Source organism: Pelodiscus sinensis, chromosome 9 (assembly GCF_052426305.1).
Source record: "Pelodiscus sinensis isolate ZL-2025 chromosome 9, ASM5242630v1, whole genome shotgun sequence".
NCBI classification, from domain to species: domain Eukaryota; kingdom Metazoa; phylum Chordata; order Testudines; family Trionychidae; genus Pelodiscus; species Pelodiscus sinensis.
The window spans coordinates 36602717-36625857 of record NC_143060.1 but is presented as its reverse complement, the minus strand read 5'-3'; the positions used below and the strand labels follow the sequence as shown (position 1 = coordinate 36625857).

Sequence of the window (23141 nt, the reverse complement as noted above, 5' to 3'; positions counted from 1 at the left end):
GTTTGGGTATGTATGTATAGCATCTTACATAGTTATTTGTCTACTTCAGTTGTGTACTTTCAGTACAAAATATTTTTGCAGATATTGGGCAAAAGCTTTGATCATAAGCTGTGCTTAAAGCAGATAAAAAAACTGAAAAAGGAACTTGTAGTGAATGAGTCAGGTAAAAGGGGGAGATTTACTTTTTTTCCCAAGGAATTGTTAGTATTTACAACTGTAGAAATGACTATACTAGATCAGACTTGTCCATTTGCTTGTGTAATGTCGCTGACAATGGGTGGTTTCAGAGAAAGATGCAAGAAATGTAATTTGCCTGCTATGTGCTTCTTATCCCCAGTCATGCAGTAGCTGGTTTGTATAAATCCTCATGTAATAGAGTACCTGTTATTTTTAATCTTTTTCTTTGTAATTGTACATAATCCGTATACACACCAATACATTTTTTGTAGTTTACGAATTCTTCTGTGCATGTCAGTGAATTTTATCCCCATTAACTGTAGGAGATGGCATTAACTCTTTGTTTAATATGTACTTTCTCATTTTCTCTACCAGGAACAACTACCAGAGCTTTATGTGCATTTTCAGTCTCAGAGTTTCCATACTTCTATGTATGCTTCATCATGGTTTTTAACTATCTTTCTTACAACTTTTCCACTACCAATTGCAACAAGAATATTTGATATCTTTATGTCTGAGGTAAGCAAATATCTGTAATACTTTCACCACCCCACAAGAGATATTAATTTCTGTCATTTAGGTAGTGGTATAAATTCTACTTCTCTGAGGGAGTCTTGCATGTAGATTTGAAAGAAAGCATGTTTTTATTTCATTGTTTTGTTAGGGAACCAGTCTTTCTTGCTATATATTTTGTGAAGTACAGTCTAATATATTTTGGATGAGCTTATGTCACAGAGCAGAAGTCTCAAAGCAGGGAAAGCAGTGCAATGTTAACCAAACCTAACACATGTTCTAGATGACAGGCAGCACTGGTTTGTAGTAGAAAAGTGTCCACTTAACAGCTAGAACGTCAGACTCTTTTCCATAAAGAAATGGAGTTCAATGGGCAGAAATACCGTATACTGGTCAAAGTTGAGAGAGCTTGAGGAGGCATAGGAAGTGTTGGAGGACTGCACAGCAGCTGCCTGGTGATGATCCATCCTGTGATACAACCCTGTGGGAACTGATCTTTTTATACTTCAGGGTGTAACATTTCTCTCATTAAATGCGGCTTCTCCAGACTCCCAACTTCTAGAGCCATTATGTGCCTATGCACATATTATCAATGCTGTAAACATATCAAACATCCCCTATAGATACAAACCACTACTGAAATAGCTAATTGAATTATTTCAGAAATGGTATAATATAGATAAATTATCTTTTTTGAAAGAGAGGTGCTCTATTTTTACCAACTAGTTCATACAAAGCTTTACTATACATATGCAGCCATTAATACCCTTTGTCTCTGTGGGCTTACTTCACCAGCCAATTAAAAGCTGCCACTTCTGAGGTGGGTATAGTAACTTTTTAGCAGTGTTAATCTTCACTCTTTAATTTAGGGTGAGGTGAAAAATACAAGGCAGACTAACTAAGGTGGTATTTTAGGAAAGCATATTGTCACAACTTAATCTGGAACTTGGCCAGGATGCTAGCCCAGCTCTCTGTCCCCTTGTGTAAACTGGTATTGTTCTATATGGTTGACAATGCCTTAAGGAATTCTTGGATTTTATTTTTTTTTAAACTTCTATTTCCAGGGTTTAGAAATAGTATTTCGTGTAGGTTTAGCTGTTCTTCAGATGAACCAAGCAGAATTAATGCAACTTGACATGGAAGGGATGTTACAGGTAAACTAAACTTACAGTCTAGTATTAAAAGCTCATTTGAAAGCCATGAATATATGTATTTGCCAATAATAATTATTTATGTTGTCTGAATTGCTTTTTAGCACTTTCAAAAGGTCATTCCACATCAGTTTGTCAGTGGCCCAGACAAACTAATCCAAGCATCTTACCAAGTCAAATACAATGCAAAAAAGATGAAAAAGTAGGTGCTACATCTTCAGATTTTGCCAAGAGTGCCTGTTTTGTGAACATGCTTGCTGAATGTGTTAGTTGGAGCTTTCCCTGTTTAGTAGTTCTAGTATTTTATACTGTAAATATGTTCAATCTAGTGCATAACATGTACAAAGTTTGATCAAGTTTAGAAGTAATTCTTCTAAAACTAGTAATTGCTATTTGTATTGGTTACAGTAACTACTTGTTTTTCCCCTGTATGACATAATTTTAATCTAAAAATACTTATTAAAAACGGCAAGGTTTGCATAAATTATAGATTTCTGTAAATGGAGAGTATACACAAATATAAAATTCAGTTTGAAAAATATTAGTCTTGGATTCATACTTCTGACTTTGGATTCTTCACCTCTAGAAAATTTTTCATGCAACAGTGAGGATTGTATATATTAAGATGACTGCAAATTAGCTACATCAGTTGCGTATCTTATTTCAAAATAATTTATTTCGAAATAGGGAGCATCTACACAGCACTTATTTCGAAATAGATCACTGTTCCTCTGACTTCCCTTATTTCTTGTACAATGAGGTTTACAGGAGCCGCGTAAGATGTTCTTCAGCTTGATAGTATTTTGACACTATTTTGAAATAACTGCCTGCTATGTAGATGCGGACTAAGTTCATCTCCCATTCCTTTAAGGTAACCTAGGCCTGCCTACCTACCTTTCAGACACCCTCAGAAGGGTGTGTCTCAATCTAGTACCCCTGAATCCTACCAGATGTTCCTTTGTTCCTCTGCATTCATGACACTTTCCACCCTCATAATCCAGACCATTTTTGTAGATTGGTCAGAGAGGAGTCAAAATTGTTAAAGCTAATAGTTCTGGCATTGTCTGTCAGCCATCTTTTTGTATTGTGGTAACTCAGTGTATTTATACAATCAACATCCCCATAATCATTCTGACATACAATATTAATAAATTACATGGCAGCTCAGAATTCATCAACTGCAAAAATTCAAATGAGTGCCAGTTCTAAAAAAGGTCTTTTTGTACCACACAAGACCATGAAAACAGTTGAATGGTCAATATCCTGGGGTATTAAGTAGGCTTTAGAGTACTTACCCAAAGCCATTTAGATCAGTGAGTCTATCTGTTGAGTTCAGTGGGTTTTGATTGAGCACCAGATATTTAGCTGCTTTTATTTTACCTGAGGATGCGCTATTTTTTTTTTCAGCTAGTTTATTCTAAGGAAAAACCTATATGCAACTCTCAAGCAGTTATATTAAACAAAGTAAATGTCAACCATCTATAATGTAAACTTTTCTGTTGTAACTTGTTGGGCATATCTGTATTCCAGGGAGTACATCAGTTGTAATGTTTCTAATAAGTACTTACTATTTTTTATTTTTTAGGTTAGAAAAGGAATACACTACAATAAAAACTAAAGAAATGGAAGAACAAGTTGAAATTAAAGTAAGCATGAAGCAACAATGTAAATGTCTGAAAAGGACTTGGCTTGCGGGTGGGATACTAGTCTGATCTGGGGTATTTGCAAGGGTGGATTTAATGAGCAACTAAAATTACAATAGTTGTACTTGGGCTGTGGGCTTGAAGATGAAGCTTGTAATATATTTCTTCCCTTAATTGGAGTTCTTTTGGAAACACATCCATTATGATTTTCTATAAACAAGAAAAGTATAGAAATGTTATGAAATGCTGCTTTTTTGGCAATGAAAGCCTAGCTACAAATAAGTTTGTAGCATGCTGATCTACATGTGGTTCCTCGAGAGGGTCTGCTGAAAAAATAAATGTAAGGAAAGAAGCTTAACACTCATTTTAAAAAACTGAGATGTATGAGTAGTGTGTCATCTGTTGGTGAGTCATTAAATTTCTTATGTATTGAGACATGATATCAAAAGCAAAATATTGACAGATTTGTGCTCTGATCATTTTCATCCTTGATTTCTGGAATTAACTTTCTTCTCTGAAAAGTCGTTGCAAACATGGCATGTTATTACTAACTGACGGGCTTCCTATATGTATTCATTTATTGTATATGCTTGCTTTACTGATTTAAAAACAAGCTTTTGCTGTTTTTGTGCTCTGCTTAGCCTAATTGGCTGGACAGTATAGTATTGAATTTGAAATAGATTCCATTTCTTCATTGGTGTCAATATATTAACTTGCATTCATGGGCCATCACAAACACTTATCTCATTTCTCACTGCCATCTCTATTCAGCTACACATACAAATTCTGCATGTTTGTGGCACATGGTTTTGTTGCTTGTCACTAATTTAGCAGAGTCGGTGAAGATATTTTTAAATCATCGTAAGAGACTTGGAATATTGCAGTCAACTTTTGAAATCCAACCATAAGAAATGTGAACATACTTAAGTGAAAAGAAAATCAAATCTTTAGTCTTGCTAAGATCAAATATTTAAATGCAGATCATTAGGTGGATGTTAAAATCAATAACAAAATCAGATTTTTAAACGTTGCCTAGTTGCGTGTTTCTGATGTCCTTTACTTAGGTTTGGGTTTGATCCATGTCCATTTCCTTCAACCACTAAAATGAGATGTGCGAAAGAGAGCCACATCTTTTGGCTCTAAAAACAACTCCCAGTATTGTGTTAGGGGACAATCCAAGTGGTGATGGGAGATGTCATGGGGTATGCAACACATTTGCTAACTTGGGTTATGATAGGCTATTCAGGATTAAATACTGAAACTGTTTCAGATGGCTGCACAAACTTAATCTGTTTTTAGTAATGTTAATTTATTGTAACATGTATTAGGGTAATATGTCCTTTCTGAAATAAGAGAAAAGGCTGAGCATGAATAAAACAGTTCTGATACTTATAAACAAGGCATCTTTTAAAAAGTCTTCACTTCTGTGGTAGGCATCCATCCTGCTGCTTCCAGCAAGACTCCTGTTTGGAAAAGAGAGGTGAAACTCCCAATTGTTGTATTCTTTATTGCATAATCTATTCAATCCCTTCTTCCTGATGTCTGTATTGTATTCATTGCAGACTTCATTCTCGCTACAGGCACATGTGCTGCAGATGCTGGCTGAGCATTCAGTGAATAGGCAGACATGATGCTGCTCCATTTCTAAAATGAACTCCATAATACTCTTACAAACAGTCATTTTTCACATGCCAGTAAAACACACAAACAAAATAACAGCTCAGCTGGACTAACTGCTTTGTCAAACTATCTAAAGCCTATATGTAAATCACAGAAAGGGTACTAGTTTGTATGGGAGAACAAAATAGATGCCAAGATATTTTCCCCCCTCAAGGATTTAGAACAGGTTGGGATAGTAAATGAAAGGAGCAGCTGCTCTTGTGACTAAAGTGCAGGATTGGAAGCTGGGCGGTCTGGATTCTAATCCCAGTTCTGTTAGACTCTTGCGGTCTTGGCTAGTCACTTTTTGTGCCTGTTTATCTGAGGATGGGGGAAAGGGAGGGTTTGTTGTCTACTGCATATGGACATTATGTGGAAGTAATAAATACTCTGAAAATACGTTGAGACCTTTTGATAAAAAGCACTGTTGAAGTGCAAAGTTGTTATAAATGTTTGCCTACATTTTCAAGTGACTAGAGATTGAGTGTGATTGTGGGCACATAACTACGCATTCTTTATAGGAGCCTGACTTTGAGAGGGTGGATGCTCAGCATTCCCTAAAGACAAATCCTCTTTAAAATGTTGTCCAAATGAGCACTCAAAAACTGAGTTTCTCTGTATTTAGATACTTCTGAAAATTTAGGCTTGTTTGCCCATTGGGCGTGCTGGAAGAGATTTGGCAGTACTATACTAATTGAAATAAGACCACAAACAAACCTCTAGCAATCCTAATGTGAAGATTGTTTGCTTAGTAAGTCTAAATTTGACTTGATCCTGTGTAGCTTTGAACAACTGCTTTGTTAATTATCATGATTACATGTGTAAGTGGCCATTGAAACGCCCACATTTGCTTCACATACAATTGTGGCAACTGCATGAACAAACTATGCACTTGTGCATTTGCAGATGAGATTAGAAGAGCCGTTATAGACCATTTTTGTAAGCTGGTGAAATGCCCTCTACAGCGGAGGCTGGCATTAGTCGTTTTTGGATGAGACCTGCATGAAATGTTCTTCCCATCCTTCCCACCCCCACTCACTCCTTTTCTTTCCAAGTGGTGGGGCTGTTTTTACTTTTGGTTATGATGGAAAATATTTTCAGGATAACACTAATTTTCTTAAATTCTGCTAACCAGTTTTTATTAACCTTGTCTGTACTATGCAGTCTAATTTTATAAAGCTAGTGTTGCTTACCATGGAAGCTTGAGTAGTTTTCTCTTAAAATGTTAGGCAGACCATTCTTGTGGCTTATGGTATGTCTAACACTTAATGCCCTTTGTTAGAATGCTTTGCTGTCTTTAACAAAACCAGAGTCCATATTTTCAAGGACATGCTATTTCAGATAAAAGGGGAGGGAGTGAAAGGAACATTTGTTACTACAGCTTTTTCTATTCATTTATAATATGTTTCATAGTGTGGTGATACATATTTTAAAGAAATTGGTAAACTTGTTTGGGTTTCTGCTGTCATTTGATTTGTCTGTTTTCAGTTCATATCTTGACACACACACAACTATCTTCTTTTACAGAGATTACGGACAGAAAACAGGCTCTTAAAGCAGCGCATTGAAACACTAGAAAAAGTGAGTATGTCCATAAACTTAAATATGTGATATGGGTACCTCATAACTGTTACCCATTTACAATATTTGCATTATTCTGCAGTATTGGCTAACTCTACTTAGCTGAATAGAACGGGAGTAACATAGTGATATAGGTGCTGCTTACAAATGCCCTGTTCCTGAAAAGGTTTAAAACCTGCTTTTAAAGGTTACTAAATGAGTAGAATTTCATATAACTTAAAAATCCCAACTTCATCTCTGAGGAACTGCGTTTCCTGCATCAGAAGGATCTCTGCAAAATACAGACATGAGTACATATGAAGTTTTGGGAGATCCTCAATTATCAAAACTCTTAAGTTTCTAGATGCTGCAGATGAGGGCTGAATGAAGAACAAGCAAATGTTCACTATGAGCTAGTTAAAAAGGGTAGAGATGAATGCAGGTTTCACCAGGCTCTATACTTCCAAAAGTTTAGTAAACAGTTGCAGTGCTCACAGTGTAATTCAGTTTGGGAAGCCTGATGCCTGGTACTCTGCCCTCTTCGATGGATGGACCTGTATTACACTAGAAAATTGGCCTAAGCAAGGAAGACTTGGCATGCTTTCAGATAGCTCTAAATATTGTAGACTTCAACTCTTGGACTTCAATACGATTCTTTAGATTTCATTTTATTTTATTTGAAAGCACATCAGATTATAAAAGTACATTGGTGTACTGCCAGAATACATAGTCCTGCAAATCCGTGGATATGGATGTGAACACTGATATTTTGTACATAGAACCGTGCAAACTTGCAGATATCCACTTTGTATCTGTGGGTATCTGCATCTGTGGATGTGGATGCAGATATCTGCAACTTATTTTTGTAGCTACAGATATGGATACAAAATTTTGTATCTATGCAAGGCTCTAAAAATACAGGTGCTGTTCTTGGATAACCTCTCTGTCCATATCCTGAGATCCTAGGTCTGATTGTAAATTTGTATCTATGATCTGGGGGTGGATTTAGAAATCTAAATGTTTTTCCTTTCAATATTTCCTTGCAATATTAAATTGTTCAGATTAAATGAAACACATGTAGAGCGGTCTTTGTGCACTAATAATTTCCTGGGGCTTTGCATTCCCTTAGGGAAGTAATCTATTTCAAATGGTAAACTGATGTGACAGTTTCTTTGACAGATGGTGTTAACTCTGTGTGTCAAATTTTAATTTGTTATAGCAATAGAGAACATGAACTTGCAAGAAAGCCATGCTGTACAAATAGGAATGCAATGTAGATTAAACAATATTTTCTTGCCAATTTTTTTGCTTCAAGAGAAGACTGGACATGTTTCCAGTTGCTAACATAGCAGCAACAGTTGCATAAAAAGTGAAGCCTATTTTTGAGACTGCTAGAGGTTGATTGCAATGAATCACTAGAAGGCTTTGAAGTGATTTTGCATTATTGAATATCTGTTTTACAAATAAAAGTAAAGAAATTTTTAAGAGCTTTGAATAAAAGTTTACTAAAACAGAGCTTTCTGTACATTGAAATATGAGTGCATTTATGTATTTCAAGCAATAGCTGTAGCATTTCATCTACAGGATATTCATATAGAAGTGATTGCTCTTAAGTGTATTTGGTTTTCCTAACAATTCTGTTAGTTTGAGAGTGATTCCCTCTTAATAGGGAAATAGCTGTACAACAGTAATCTATTGTAAACCAGTAGGTAGAGCACCTGTTGCGAGGGGGAAAAGATTTTTTTCCTTCTCTTAATGTGACTGAACTTTCTTTTGATAGGTTAGTTATATATTTTGTGTGAAAGTAGTAATTTGCATGTGGTTGTATACTTTGTCACAGAGAATCAGAAAAATATGTAAGTGCATTAGAGGAGAATAGGCTTGAAATGGCACTTGCCTAAAAGGTTCAATGTGGTTCTTTGGCTAAGCTGAAATTCCTTGGATAGAAAGCCTGTTAGAGTACTTAACTTGATTTTTATTGCAGAGCTTAAGCAAGTTTTGTTAAACTAGCAAGCTAAGTTAGTGTTACAGTGTTTCTAATGCAAACTATTAGTTCCTAAACCTGTTTTAGAATAAGTCACTGGCTCATCATGCTTGACATTTCTTATTTAACTTTCTTACTTTTACCTTTTGGGAGTCTTTGTATTTCACAAATGAGTCTGCATATAGCTGAATGATTATGCCCTCCTTTTAAGGATCGGTCAAGTACTCTACCTTCATGTTAGTGCACTGAAATATTCTGTATATTATCTAGCGTAAATGACTAAATAAAAAAATGTTCCTCATCAAAATAACCATCTCGTCTAGCTAACTTTTAAATGCTTAGTTTAGCTTCAAGGATCTCCTTATATTGTTAAAGATGGAATGCTGTAGGTTGATACAGAAGGTAATCTTTGCAGTGACTTTCAAACAAAGTTGTATTAATTGTATGAAAAGGTAGTGGAAAGTGGTTAGAATTTGACTTTCTCCTTCTTGAGTCTTAATTTGTCACTTTTACCCCTCTTCTGTTTTTGTTTTTGTTTTCCCTTATATTCCTATCTAAATTTTTTCCTTTGTAGGAAAGTGCTTCCTTGGCAGATAGATTGATACAGGTATAGTCCTTGAGTATTTTACCTTCTACCTTCCCCCTCACCCTCAAAACAGAAAACTCTGTATTTAATGCATGGATAATTACATGCATTTATTTTTAAATGTAATCCTACCTACTTAACGTGGACATAAAATATTTAGAGTTCATTAGAGTTTTCTTTATTTTTAGGTGCTAAAAATAGACAATTCTTTCATCTGCACGTTGTAATATTTTTTCTAACGTGAAATTGTTAGTGCAATTTTGTAATCCATGGATTCTGTGACATTGTATTAACACTTACCCTTAAACTGTACATTGAAAACTCTTAGCAAACTGCATGTATAACAGAATAATATTGCATGAACTGAATTCTATTGAATGCAAGTACGCAACTGAACTTGCTAAAAGATGGTAAGCTTAATTTCACAAATTAGAGCAGTACTAAACTGCTACATTTTACTAAATTATTATCAATTGTAACTAAGTTCTGTGCTGTTTGAGATTTAATATTTCAAAGTAAATGGCTAAGCATCACAAAGGCAGTCTGTCTTGGATCTGTCCTCAACTGCTTTAAAAAGAAAATTATGTCCTAAGGGACAAGTGACAAGGGCCCAGGAGGCTGAGGAAAACTACCTCATAAAACGGGAGCTAGCCACCATCAAACAGCAGAGTGATGAGGCCATTACTAAACTGGAGCAAGCTGAGAATACCATCAGGGAGCTCCAGCAGCAACAACAATGGGTAAGAAGACTGGTAGCACTTCATCTCATCTTTTTCATTCACTGATGAAATATTTTGTTAATCATACTATGTGCATTCATGAAATTATATAAAATTCAACTTGAAAGAATGATATGCTATTTAATAGCATGGGTTATGAGTTAATTCATACTTGTAAACAAGTTTAATTTAGTCTCTCTTGCACACATCAGATAAACTTGTTATATTTCCTTCAATATTTTTCTGAAGGTCTTCAAATGTGAAGTCCAGAATTTACATGAGAATGGATTGATACTACCTTTACCTAGCTTCTTGTTAAAATTTAACTTTTCTATCTACTTAAATATGTTGTTACCACCTGAGATTAGCTTTCTCTAATCTAGTCAGTAGAATGTCATCTGTAGGTGTAGTGATATGCTAAGATTTTATGCTGTACCAAAAGCACTTTACTAAATGAAGTATATTGACTATGCTTCAGCATATTTTAGCTAATTACTTTTAGAAATCAAGTAGGTGTGTAAACTGTAGCTAAGCTTTTGTGTAGAATATGAATGTTTTACTGAGTGGTCATTGCTACAAAATGGATTTGAAGTGTCATTTCACTCTAAGCCACTCTGAGCATTGGATATTTTCTCCAGAAAGATATAGCTGTGCCTCCACAGTCTTAATTTTCATTTAAGAAAGTTAGGTACTAGCATATAAACTCCCTTATCTCTTTAGACGGTGCAGCACAAAGTACCAGAGCTCTTGACACTTCTGGCACATGTCTAAAACAGTTGTACAATCAAATACTATCAATAAGAAACCTTATCAAATTGTAGAAAGGACTAGTTCTATTTCCAGTACCAGCTTCATGCACTATATTCTTTCCCTAAAGCTCAGGAAATGTTAGCTGCTGTTATCTGGAAAGCTTTCCCTCAGTCTGAGAGAGGTAAATTTGTATACCCTAACTATAGTTGGAATACAAATTAATAGAAATTGAAGCATATTCTGCATAGGCAATATCTATTTGTAATGCCCAATATTGCATTTAAGAGTAGTTGTAATAAGAAAATGTAGTCTGAATAGAATACTGAAGAGAGCTCTGATTAATTGACATGTAACATATCACTTTGCTTAATTGTGGCAAGTTTCCCATTAAGAAACAATAAGAAATGGAACCTGGAAATGAAGTTCTTCTGGCTCTTTTAACTTAAAACATTCTAGTAAGTACCTTTTCCAGTGAAATGAAACTTTTTATACATATGGCCACTTGTTAAGTTTTCAAAAATATATCCTTTTATGCCAACAGAAAACAAGGGGTTGTATGTGAATGTGTTTCTGGATAGATCCTAGCATCTCCATAGTTAGTGTTGCATTTAAATTTCTAATTAAAGTGGGATTAAAATCCATCTTTAGCAATTCACTTTGTTAAATGTGAGGGCTAAATTCACTTGTGCGGGGGCCACGTGAATTTAATTATTCAGTTACTTTTCTAGTCAGATGGACACTTAAAAACTAGCCCTCTCTAAAACAGTGTTTAAAGGGTCTTCTTGGCACATGTGCTCTCTAGTGTTCTAGGCATCAGGGGAGGGAGGAGTTCAACAAGAATAGTAGGCATAGAGGACACCCCCACTGGTGCCACTGTGAACAGACTTTGTCCATAGCCTTATTAAATACACGCTCTGGCATCACTGCTTTCACTCCCCTTCAGTCTCTCAGCATTCAGGGCAGGAGCACCTTGGAGAAGTAAACACATAGGATTGGCTGCTGGTAGGTGGAGAATGGGATGGATATAGCTGGGACCATGAGGCCTGGGGATCAGAGGAAGTGAGAGGAGAGGCACATGCCCTGTAATCTCTGTGCACATACTAAATTGCTTTAAATCAACATACCCACAACCGTGATTCCAGCTGTATGCTTTCACTTATGCACCTGCAGATTTGTGCATTATTTGTGTGAGTACATCTTCAGAGAACATTGATCCATCTGTGGTTGGAGTTAAGATTAAGCACTGTGTGTTTGTAAAGAAATTTGGTATGCATTGGCCATATGTTGCATCTGATGATCCCATTAACCAAGTGCACTTTCTGGATTTTTTAATGACTCTGTTTTGTGGGGTTTACACGGTAAACATTTTTCTAACATGGGGAATAGATTATAGCTGCAAAAATTTTCATGTATGTAGAGCACCATCTGTTGGAAGTTAATACAATTAAAATCTGAAGTTCAAAAAAAAATCTAACTTTCATAGGAAAATTTTGAGGAATCTCATTTTGATGCAGTTGCTTACTCATGTGACTGACTCATGGAGGTATTAGTATGTTGTTGACAGTATAGTCTTACAATTTCATTTGTTTTATTGCCCTTCATTCTGAGGGTTTCAAGAATATTTTACTGGTGATAAATTAAGTTAGTGAATGGCATTATACACTAATAAATATTTGAATAGTATATCTTGAATAAATTGCAAAAGTACAGTTCCTGCTGTTAATATTTTAGAGTCTGAGTCCCTTGTGCTGCAGTTGACTGTGTATGGGAGCATATTTGCATCGGTATGCCTCAAATTGCAGGATTGGGGCCAAATTCGATAAATACTGAACATAAGAATAACAAAGGGAATAGCAAAAGCATTTACATAGGGGTCTTTTAGATAGCAGTTGTAATGGACTTCAAAAGGGAAAGAGAACTTCTCTACATGACAGTATGGGAGAAGTTTTAGATAGGAAGAACATAATATCCAAATTGCAGTTATGCTAGCAAGGCTGATGCTTTGGCTCATGTTCAGATGCTAACCAGATTTGATTCTGTCTGTTGTAAGGTCTGAAATTGCAAGCTTATAGGGCCTTTAGCCATTTTTTTAAAGATACTGATGACAAAGTATTTTATAGAGGTATCTTCTATACAATTGCTCTGGAAGTCTACAAATACACACAAGGCTGTATGTGTTACCTGAACATGCCTGTTGGCACCAGAATCCCAACCTTCAAGTAGCCTTAATTTTGTTTATTTTTAAACCTGTAGTGTAAGTATTTGTAGGGAATTTGAAAGTAAAAATAAATTATTTTTTTAAAATTGACAGACTCTTTTTGGGCAGCTTTTGTAGATTTATGCTTCTCTCTGGAAGGAGGGAAAATGTCTTAAAACTCACTTCATGCAGTAGTTACAGAACTGACTTGAAACTATTACTAATGACTTTTTATGCTAAAAAATCTTACTCATTAAAATATCGTCAGATGTGATGTTTGTGTATATGTAGGATAACAAGATCTTCTTTTTCTTTGTATAGCAGATGATATTAAGGTAGGAGTCTGGCATGAAAATTTGACTGAGAAATAATTTGTGTCCTAATGTAGGATAACTATTAGTAAATGAACTGCCTGAAGGTTTTATTAGATTGACAAGTGGGGAAATGGAGCAAATGCATTGTAAAGGTAGTTATATTCGGAAATAAAAAGATTATAGGTAGCATTTGTACCATATACAACACAGTTTTTAAAAAGCACACACACCTTTGGTACTACTGTCTGGAAGACATCTGAAGATAATTAAAACAGATTTTATATTTTCATCAATATATTTCTAAGAACAAAAAATTAATAATTTGTCAAAATTCTCTAAACTTTGGGTAACTTAAAGATTAAATCTGAAACAGTTCAGCATAAACTTACTAAAGTTTAATGGGACGCATGGGGGAAACTATGCGCAAAATTCGATAGTAGTTTACAAAGTATCACTTAAGATTAAAGGGGACTAGGGGGCTGTGCCCCCTGCTTGCTATGCTTGCCAACCCCCCCTCTTCTAGGGGGGGGCCCGGGGCTGAGGCACACCTGGACTCAGCTCTCTTCCCCTTCCTCCTGGCCACTGAGGAGGGTCCAGGGTGGCCCCAGCTCTTCTACCCTCCTCCAAGAGGTGAAGGCAGCTCCAGCTGCTGGGGAGGGGGGTCGGGGCAAGGTCAGCCCATGCTTTCCTCCCAGCTGCTGGGGAGGGCCTGCGGCAGGTCTGGTCATTCTCCTCTGCCCCCTGCCCGCTGGGAGGGGCCAGGGTGAAGCAACACCAGGTGGAAGCTATGCTGGCCTCGCTCTCCCAGGTCGCTGGGGAAAGGCTGGAGGGAAGTTGGGGGGCTAGACCAGGCCAGCCCTGGCTCTTCTCTCTCCTTCTCCTTCGCCCCCCTTCAGCTCCTCCCAGGATGGAGAGGCTGAGGTGGGCTGAGGCCAGGCCAGGCACAGCTGCCGGGGTGGGAGAAGGCGAGGCCAGGACAGACCTGGCTCTACCTCCTGTCCCTCGCCCCCAGGATCCTCAGCTGGGGGGGTTGGGCCAGGCTCTCTGCCCCCCCAGTCACCAGGGGGTTGGGACGAGGCTGGGCTGAGGCCTTGCTGCAGCAGGTGTGGGCTCCCCCCGCCCCTTGCCAGGCTGGATGGCTCCCACCCACCTCCGAGCATGGGGGGAGAAGGGGAGAAGGAGGCTGCATGGCTCGCCAGCCCCAGAGCACGGTGGAGGTGGGAGGCCACATGGTGGATGGAGGAGCTGCAAGCAGAGGGAGGGGCTGTGGGTCTCAGAGTGACTCATGACATCACTCTGTCGTCCCACAGGATTTTTTTTTTTACATATAGAGAGAGGGTGAGGTGAGTCTGAGTTTCATACTAACAAATATCCTGTAAGCTGACTGTCTCATAAGGCCATTTCTGATTTTTCCTCGTAAACCAAATGTATTAATGCTACAGTGTTTAATTTTTTTTATTTTGTAAAAGCTAGGGATCATTATATGGATTTCTCAACTATTAGACTCAGCACAGTAACTTGAACCTTATGAGAAAGGAAAGAATCTTTAAATATTTCCTGTTAAATTTTCTTTGACTTTGCAAGTTTGTCATGCATTACATAGTCTAATTGAATTAAACCATGAAATGTGTATTCAGCATAAACCTCCCCCCTTCCAATCATGTAACTGTGCAGCTGGGGAGAAATGGTTTTAAATGTCTTTGAGATGCTCATAGCTTGCTTTCAACTGTAGTAGACATTAAAAGGAGCAAATGCTCCGTTTGAATGTATAGTGATGTTTCCTGAAAGGTGACTAATGCACATGCATTCAATTATGTTTATAACTCTGTAGAGTGCAGCTTTTTTCCAGGAACACCTGCCAAAATACGTGGTACTGAAAAGTAGTGTTGACCAAAAAAATACAGATTCATTCACAAAAGCGTTTTTATTACGATAGAGTATTTGTAGTGGCAAACTTTTTAGCTTGATTGAAGAATCCTAAAACAAAATCCTAAAACAAAATCCTAAAACAAAATGTAACTTGTCCCAGGAGAATCCAAAACTAAGTAGCTTGGAAAAGTACTATAGATTGGTTTGTGGACTCAGGCACTGAGTATGCAGTTGCTGGCCAAGGGCAACTCTGAGAGCAGCTCTGGATTTCACTGAGCCAATAAACTTAACGTAGAATACTGCAAAGGCATTTCCTGTGGAATGAGTCCATGTGTGACAATCTGGCAGCTGCCAAAGACATTTCATAATGGCTAAAATTCAGTTCCTGAGTTTTTAACATATGAATGGGTTACTTAGAGTAATGTATCCATTTGTGAAGCTAACTGAGGAAAGTACTAGAGATTGCCTTCCCAAGTGCTGGAACATTTTGTATGGTTCATTGGTTCTATACACCCACACTGCAGTGCAAACCACTTTGTGATGGAAATGAGTGGTAGCACAATCCACCTCACTAGTTTTGGCACTTGTTTGTCTCCAGATATCTTTGAGCTGTACTTGGAGGCACATTTTTAGTACGTGCATCCATCTTTGTCACCTCTCCCAAGGATCAAGAGTCCCTGTAGATAAAGCATTGGCCAGAGACTAAGAGATCTGGGTTCAGTTTCTCCCTCTGCCACAGGCTTCCCTATGACCTGGACAAGTTACTGGCATCTAAAATCAAAATTGTGCTGATTTTGCAAAATTTTTAATTTTAAAATCACGCCTTTTAAGTAGATTTTTAATTGTTTATCTAAAATGGTGCTGGATCTGGTCATTCATTCTGGAAAATCTGATCTTGTCAGATATACATGATCATTTGATAAGCAAAGAGCTGTACTGTTGAGGGGAGGGATAGCTCAGTGGTTTGAGCATTGGCCTGCTAAACCCAGGGTTGTGAGTTCAATCCCTGTGGAGGCCATTTGGGGCAAAAATTCATCATGGGTGGTACTTGGTCCTGCTGTGAAGGCAGGGGACTGGACTCAATGACCTTTCAAGGTCCCTTCCAGTTCTAGGAGATAGGCAATCTCCATTATATTCTTATTCTAACTCTGCAAAAATCTGCTCCTAATTCTAACTATGCTGAACAATAAATATAAAGTTAAGTTATGTTATAGGCACATTTATGGCTTGCAAATAGCTGTGAAATAAAATAAAGGGTTGAAATATGAACTTGCATTAAGTTATTGTTGTGATTCTGGTTAGAAAACATACAAATTAGAGTAGTTGACACATGTTATGGATAATTTTGGTGCTAGGGACTGTATGAAAGGAACTGAAACTTCCCAAATAATGAGGAACTTATTGAAAGTAAGCTACTTTATTGAATTTCTGTTTTTTTAAAATTTTGTCCTTGAAGTGGTAGTCAGTGTTCTAAGTAGCTCTTCAAGTCTTCATTTTCCCTTCAAAAAGTGAATTATTGTAAACTAACTTTCATCAAGAAGTTAAATGGGGATTTCAGCCTAAAGGAACAATGCCACATTTGCATGTCCTATTTTAAACAGAACTTGGAGCAAGTTGGGCAGACTGTTACAAATTTCTTGTTCCAAGTATCATTAAGATGTTATATAGGATCTATATTTCTGAAATAAGCCCATTATGAAGTGTAAATTTGGAAAGGTAACACAAATGCAATTAGTGTGGTCATAGTGGAAAACTGATAATCACAGTAAGGTTCTTGTGATGTTTCCTAAATGTTACAGCACACATTTGTTGTGTTAGTTGTTTAGGGCCAACTCCTATTTGCAATAAATGAGTAGTCACACTGAAACTAACAGAACCACTTGAATGAGTGAACTGTGTACAGTTGGTCCTTGAGGTTTGTATACAAACCATCACTATAGAACTGTGTTCTTTCAACTTGCAGGCATGTAATTGGAACTATTTTATTAAAATTATTCTCTGAGGGTATGTCTACATAGTACGCTAAACTCTAAATAAGATACGCAATTTGCACTATGCAAATTGCATATCTTACGTTGAATCTCTTTCGAAATAGCTTATTTTGAAATTTGGCGCATCTACACAGTGCCAGGTTTTGAAATAATGTGCTATTTCCAGGTATCCCTTAACCATCATGCAATGAGGTTTACTGGGATGGCAAAATAGCGCTCCTGTTATTTCGAAAAATATTGGGTGGCGTGCGTAAACGTAAGGCAGCTATTTTAGGATACCTCTGGTATCCCAAAATAGTCGTGTGGTGTTAGACATATCCTGAGGGTAATTGTAGGCACTATATTTAAAGGTTCTGCAACTCAAACTTAATTGATACACAAAAAATAAACGTACTCATATGCTCACCTTGTACTACGTGTCTGTGTGTTTATAGTTTGTTTTGTTTTTTTCTTCAAGAAAGAGGCGGTCTTATTTGTATACAGTGCCTACTCCATGTGTAGGATGCTACCATATTTATGCTTCAGTACCTGTGCAAAGTCTATTTAATCTAGAAACTAAATCATTAGAGAAAAACTTCAGCAAAATGTGAATTATTTTTGTTTGTATGTATTACAATTAATAGTTCTGATGTTGTATTAATTAAAACAAATCAATATACAAAGTTTTAATTCCAGACCCCCTCTAGTTTCTGTTGTATGGTATCATTAACTATATTCAACTGTTGACCGTCAAATTGCATTTTTATAGCACTTATCCATGTGAGAACTCCATAGACCATTGCTTTCTTGGAGACTTAAACAACCATCTTTTCCAAATAACACAGCCATAGCTTCGTAAGGCTTGTCTCCACTAAGCCAGGGATTGACCTTTTATTAATGGAGTCGGTTAGGCTTTTGTAGAACTATCAGTAGGCTTAAAAAAATATGGTGGATTAAGTCAACTGAAGGGAGCAACGGCAAAGGGATTCTTCTGAAGTCCCAAAATAACACAATTCTAGTTGTACATAAGCTTTCAGGAGCTGGAATCCACTTTGGCAGATGAATGAAGATGACATCATGCATTTGAAGAAGTGGGTTCCAGCCCGCGAAAGCTTATGCCCAAATAAATGTGTTAATCTTTAAGATGTAACTGGGCTCTCTATTTTTGTTGAAACAGATTAACTCCTTCAAACAATTCTTATATTGCTGAAGTAAGCAATGATTTTTGATCTAAGATCTGTGGTAATCTTTCAGGTTGAAAGATACTGAAAATTTCTGACTATTAGACTGACTCTAGGTTTGGAGAAAGGCTTCTTATTAATAGGCTCACTCTGAGAAGGACAGCTGTTAGTCATTCCATAAAATGCTTGGTTTTGCACATCACAAAATCACTGCACCAGATGTAACCCCTTATTCACACTGGTGATCAGTTACTTATGTAACAAATTCCTAGTGACTTCATTGATACTAAATATATAAATAGCCCAATGGAAATAAGGAGCTCACAATGTAGCCCTGTATATTTGAGTGCATTTAGTGTGTTTCTGGTTGAGAGGCACTGTTCTAGGATGTGTGATTTTTACAAGTCTGGATGGAAGTGCACTAGAGCTGTAGGCAGAAGTATATGCTGCACTGTCAGCTTCCATGAGCACACTTTATAGGTCAATTTAAGTGTGTGAAAACCTTTACATACTACTGTTCTCACTTTATTATGTATATTTGCAAATTTTATAGCATAAGTGCAGTTCCCGTTACAGCGAAGACTTTGTGCTACAGCTGGAAAAAGAGTTGGTCCAAGCCAGACTAAGTGAAGCGGAATCCCATTGTGCTCTGAAGGAGATGCAAGATAAGGTTCTAGAGATGGAAAAGGTAAATCAAAACCAGTATAAAATAGCATTATAAACAACCACACAAGTCCCTATAGTTTAGCTGAATGATTGTGCTCCCAAATTTATCTTGTTAGGTTTCTAGCTCAAACCTTCAGAATCTGAAATGAATGTAATCAAAGCAATCATGTGTGCTTGAACCTTCAGAGATGTTGCAACAATAGTTCAGGTGTGAACTGCTCCTTTTAATTTCATTTTAACGTGATCAGTTTTAAGTCTAGTGGTGGGTAGTATAAACATTTTGTTTAATTATTGATCGTTTTATCAAATTCCAATATAATGTGCCCCTCTGATGTTCATATACTGGTAGATAGCTATGCCCTGTATCAATAGCTAACTGCTGACAAAGATATCTGGAATGGAGTATGATGGAAATTAGGTTCTCCTTCTCTAAATTTCAAGTGCTTGTTGGGCAGGAAGCCTTCCAGAATGGTAAGGAACAAATGCTTCTTCTTCACCATACCAAAAACCTCAACTGTCTCTTGTGTGTGAAAACCAAAGCCATTCTCCCACATCTTAGGGGTATTGAAAGCTACAGCTGTCAAAATATCCAACAGAACAAAAATGTGAAGCACATCAAAAGTTTGCAGAATAAAGTGGAATAATTCCTAACGATTAATATAATGATATATTGGTTGGGTGATGAGGCATTCCCACCTATACTGTACTGTACTATGGCACTCTTCCCCTCAATGTGCCTGTTGAGCCAGGGACTGGCAAGCCTTGGTCTAAAAAGAAGCCAAGCAGCAGGAATTAAGAACCAGCCCAACCAGCAGATAATGATTGACTCTGATGCCTATCAGAGTCTGTGGTTCCTCTGAGGCTAAGGGAGGGCCTGACTCTACTGAGGTATAGAGTAGCAATATCAGGCCAGGTCAGGACTAGCTTTCTGATACTTTTCTATATATCTTGTATTTGTGTGGCAGAAGATAAAAGCCTGCATAGAAGGCTAAAACAGAGGTGGCTTTGGCTGACTGTTTGGTGAACAAACCTACCGGACAACAAAGACTTTGATCTAACTTATATTTGAGGCAAAGTGAGACCTGGGGCACACTGTTTTAAAAAATGAAACCTTGACTCATAACAAATCAAAATAATCTGAAAGGGTTGGCAGGTGTTTGGTAAGGTGAGACATAAAACATTACAGTTAAAACGGTCAGATAAATGTAACGTGTTTAAATAAGTATTCAAGGTAAGTGGGTCCTACCCCAAAATTCAGATGAGCATTTTTCTATATTTAGGCCTCTTCAAACATGGACATGGTATATTGAATTTTTAATTTAAATAATATTTCTGAAACACTAACAATAAGGACAGATCAAACCCAGTTTTAATTTCTAAAATATTACATACAGCATCTCTGGACTGGAGCAACTATACTTGGATGGATGAGAGAACATAAAATGACCAAAAGTTGCATTGACTACTGCAGTAGACAGTATAGGCTGGAAAATACCATATTCATTATCCAGGGTCTCCACTGATGCACTAACAATTCAGGAGTCCTGAAGGATATACTGTAGGTTTTCATACTTGTAAATTGCTATAGCACTTAGTCTGAGACCTTTTTTGAATCTATTAAAGTGGATGTTGGTCTACCTTTTAATTCTGACTGTGCTATTGAATCACAAAGTTTTAAATAAATATTATATAGGGCCCTACCAAATCATAATCGATTTTGGTAAATTTCCTAGAAATAGCATTAAAAACATCTTACATTTCATGGTTCAATATATTTAAATCTTACATTTCATGGTGGAGTAACCATGGGGGTCCTGACCCAGAAGAGGATCAGGCGGGGGCTTGGAAATCTATTATAGAGGGGTTGTTGTATTGCTACCCTTACTTTTGCACTACCTTTGGAGCTGGATGGCCGATGAGTGGTGACTGGGAACCCAGCTCTGAAGGCAGTGCCCTTTCCAGCAGCAGCAAAGTAAGGGTGGCAATTCCATAACCTACCACCCTTACTTCTGCACTGCTGGTGGTAGTGCTGCTTTCTGGGCTTCATGTGTGGCTAGCAGCAACCACTCTCTAGCCACCAAGCTCAGAAGGCAGTGCTGAAGTAAGGGTAACAATACTGTGGCCCCCCTGCAGTAGCCAGATTTCATATGGGAGATCAAATTTCACAGTCCTTGGTTCCTTTTTCTATAGCTGCGAATTTCGTAGGGCCAAATCATTCTGGTTGAGGTAGATTTCTTTTTTAATTTCCCCGCCACTTTTTGCTTGTTTTAATATTTTTTTCAGTAATTCCATGTTAGTTTTTAACTTTTTCCAAGCAGTTCTGGTCAGCCTTTCTTTGATTCATTTCTCCCATACTAATTCTTTTCCCCCTCCCTTTCTGAAAGGTTCTGTTTCTGACTGTTCTTTCATCTGTTTCCTTGTCCAACTGCAATTCTGAATCATCATTGACCCTTCCTTTTTCAATATTCCTTTCTTCTGTCTTATTCAAAGATGAACAGACTTTCCAAAAATTAAACAGTCTGAGATTTTATTCGTTAACGAGTAGTGTAGGCTCAAATGACAAAATCTCCCTTAAAATAAAATCTATTCCTCCTCCACTTTCTTACCAAAAATAAAGTTGAAAGCCTTCAGGATTGTTTTCTATGCATTTTTATTGGCATCATTAATATCAGAAACAGTGTAAGCAATTCAGCTCCCTGCCCTGCTTTTTAGTGATGCCATCTTCTCCAGCATGAGAAATCTAGAAGCCAGGTGTTCTGAAATCTTGGTATGTAATTTTAGTTCATACTTAAGTTATTTGTCTAATTTTAAAACCATACTTTATTCTAGCTAGTTTCAGATTTAGCTTTAGAGCCTGTCATTTCATCTTAAGATGCATCATGCATAATGCTTGATCAAGAATAATGATCACTCCAGGTGATCTTGGAACAAAACTTCCTTAATGCACACTTCTTCAATTTAAATGTTTAAGAGGGTCTTCTTTGCTGCAGAGGAACAGTTCTTTACCTGATGAGAATAATGTTGCTAGACTCCAAGAAGAACTCATTGCAATGAAGTTGAGAGAAGCAGAAGCTTTGATGGGCCTAAAAGAACTTAGACAGCAAGTCAGGGATTTGGAAGAACACTGGCAGGTATGGATGTAAACCTCTTGATAAACTTAAATGATTTGAATAAAGCAGGACAACTGAATGTATAAGTCTGAGAAATGGGGTCAAGTAGATTGGCAACTAGAGCTATACACAAATGACATATTAAATGGGAGAGCCACTAAGTGTTTTACTTTAAAAATGTAAAATGGATCCTCTAGTTGTAGCTTAGGGCTTTCTGACTCGTGCTGTGAACAAAAACACTTGTTCTGGTAGGAGGTAGACAGGCACGAAGTGAAAGTAAGGACCTACTTCAGTGAATGCAAGTAGAGCAGGGGTCTCCATCCTTTTTAATCACAAGATCACTTTTTGAATTTAAGTGCAATTCAAGATCTACCTCAAATCCAAATACGTTTGCCCCGCCTCTTTTGTGTCCCTTCTCCGAGACCCTCACTTTCACCAGGCAGGGGCAGAGGGTCGGGGTGCAGGCTCTGATCTTGGATTAAGGGATTTGGAGTGTGAGAAGGGCTCTGAGCTGAGCTTGGGGTGGACAGTTGAGGTGTCAGAGGGAGTTCTAGGTTCAGGCTCTGGGAGGGTGTTTGGATGCAGAAGTGCTTGGGGCTAGGACAGGGACCTGGAGTGCAGGAGGGGTTCATGACAGAGGTAGGGTTTCAGGATATGGGCTCCTACTGGGCACTGCTTACTTCAGGTGGCTCCTGGATGGTGGTACAGTGGGACTAAGGCAGGCTCGCCCTGGCCCTGCACCACTCCCAAAAGCAGCCAGCAAATTCCATCCCAAATCCTGTTATGCCCCCTCTCTGCTCTGTGGGAGGGTACAGAGTGGGAGAGGGGGCACATTGACATCAGCACCCTCCTCTCCCTCCCCTGTCCTGCTCAGCAAGCAGGAAGCTCCTAAGTGTGGGGTGAGGCAGCTCCAAAGCAAAGGGCAGGAGGTGCACAGCAGTAAGGGAGAGGGGTAGCTGAAGTGACCATACTTGATAGCCTCTAGGCCAAACCAGTCAAGATCACCTGTCAGAGGCTCCAAGATCTACCAGTAGATCCCGATCTACTGGTTGGTAACCACTGAAGTAGAGGTTGAAACATAGCAAAATCTTG

At 37.8% G+C, this 23141-nt stretch overlaps 1 protein-coding gene across 5 annotated transcripts in view; it reads left to right on the top strand.

Moving 5' to 3' along the window:
* EVI5 (ecotropic viral integration site 5) overlaps positions 1-23141 on the top strand; it is a 130709-nt gene that overhangs the window by 39326 nt on the left and 68242 nt on the right. For 3 of the 5 annotated variants that reach the window (XM_075936541.2, XM_075936538.2, XM_006114165.5), the window contains 9 exons: positions 553-696; positions 1755-1844; positions 1946-2043; positions 3427-3487; positions 6671-6724; positions 9262-9294; positions 9867-10013; positions 18827-18961; positions 21930-22070. In XM_075936541.2, the coding sequence (XP_075792656.1) occupies positions 553-696; positions 1755-1844; positions 1946-2043; positions 3427-3487; positions 6671-6724; positions 9262-9294; positions 9867-10013; positions 18827-18961; positions 21930-22070 (903 nt within the window). The remainder of the gene's footprint in view (positions 1-552; positions 697-1754; positions 1845-1945; positions 2044-3426; positions 3488-6670; positions 6725-9261; positions 9295-9866; positions 10014-18826; positions 18962-21929; positions 22071-23141) is intronic. The other 2 variants (XM_075936544.2, XM_075936543.2) reach the window with 1 other exon arrangement.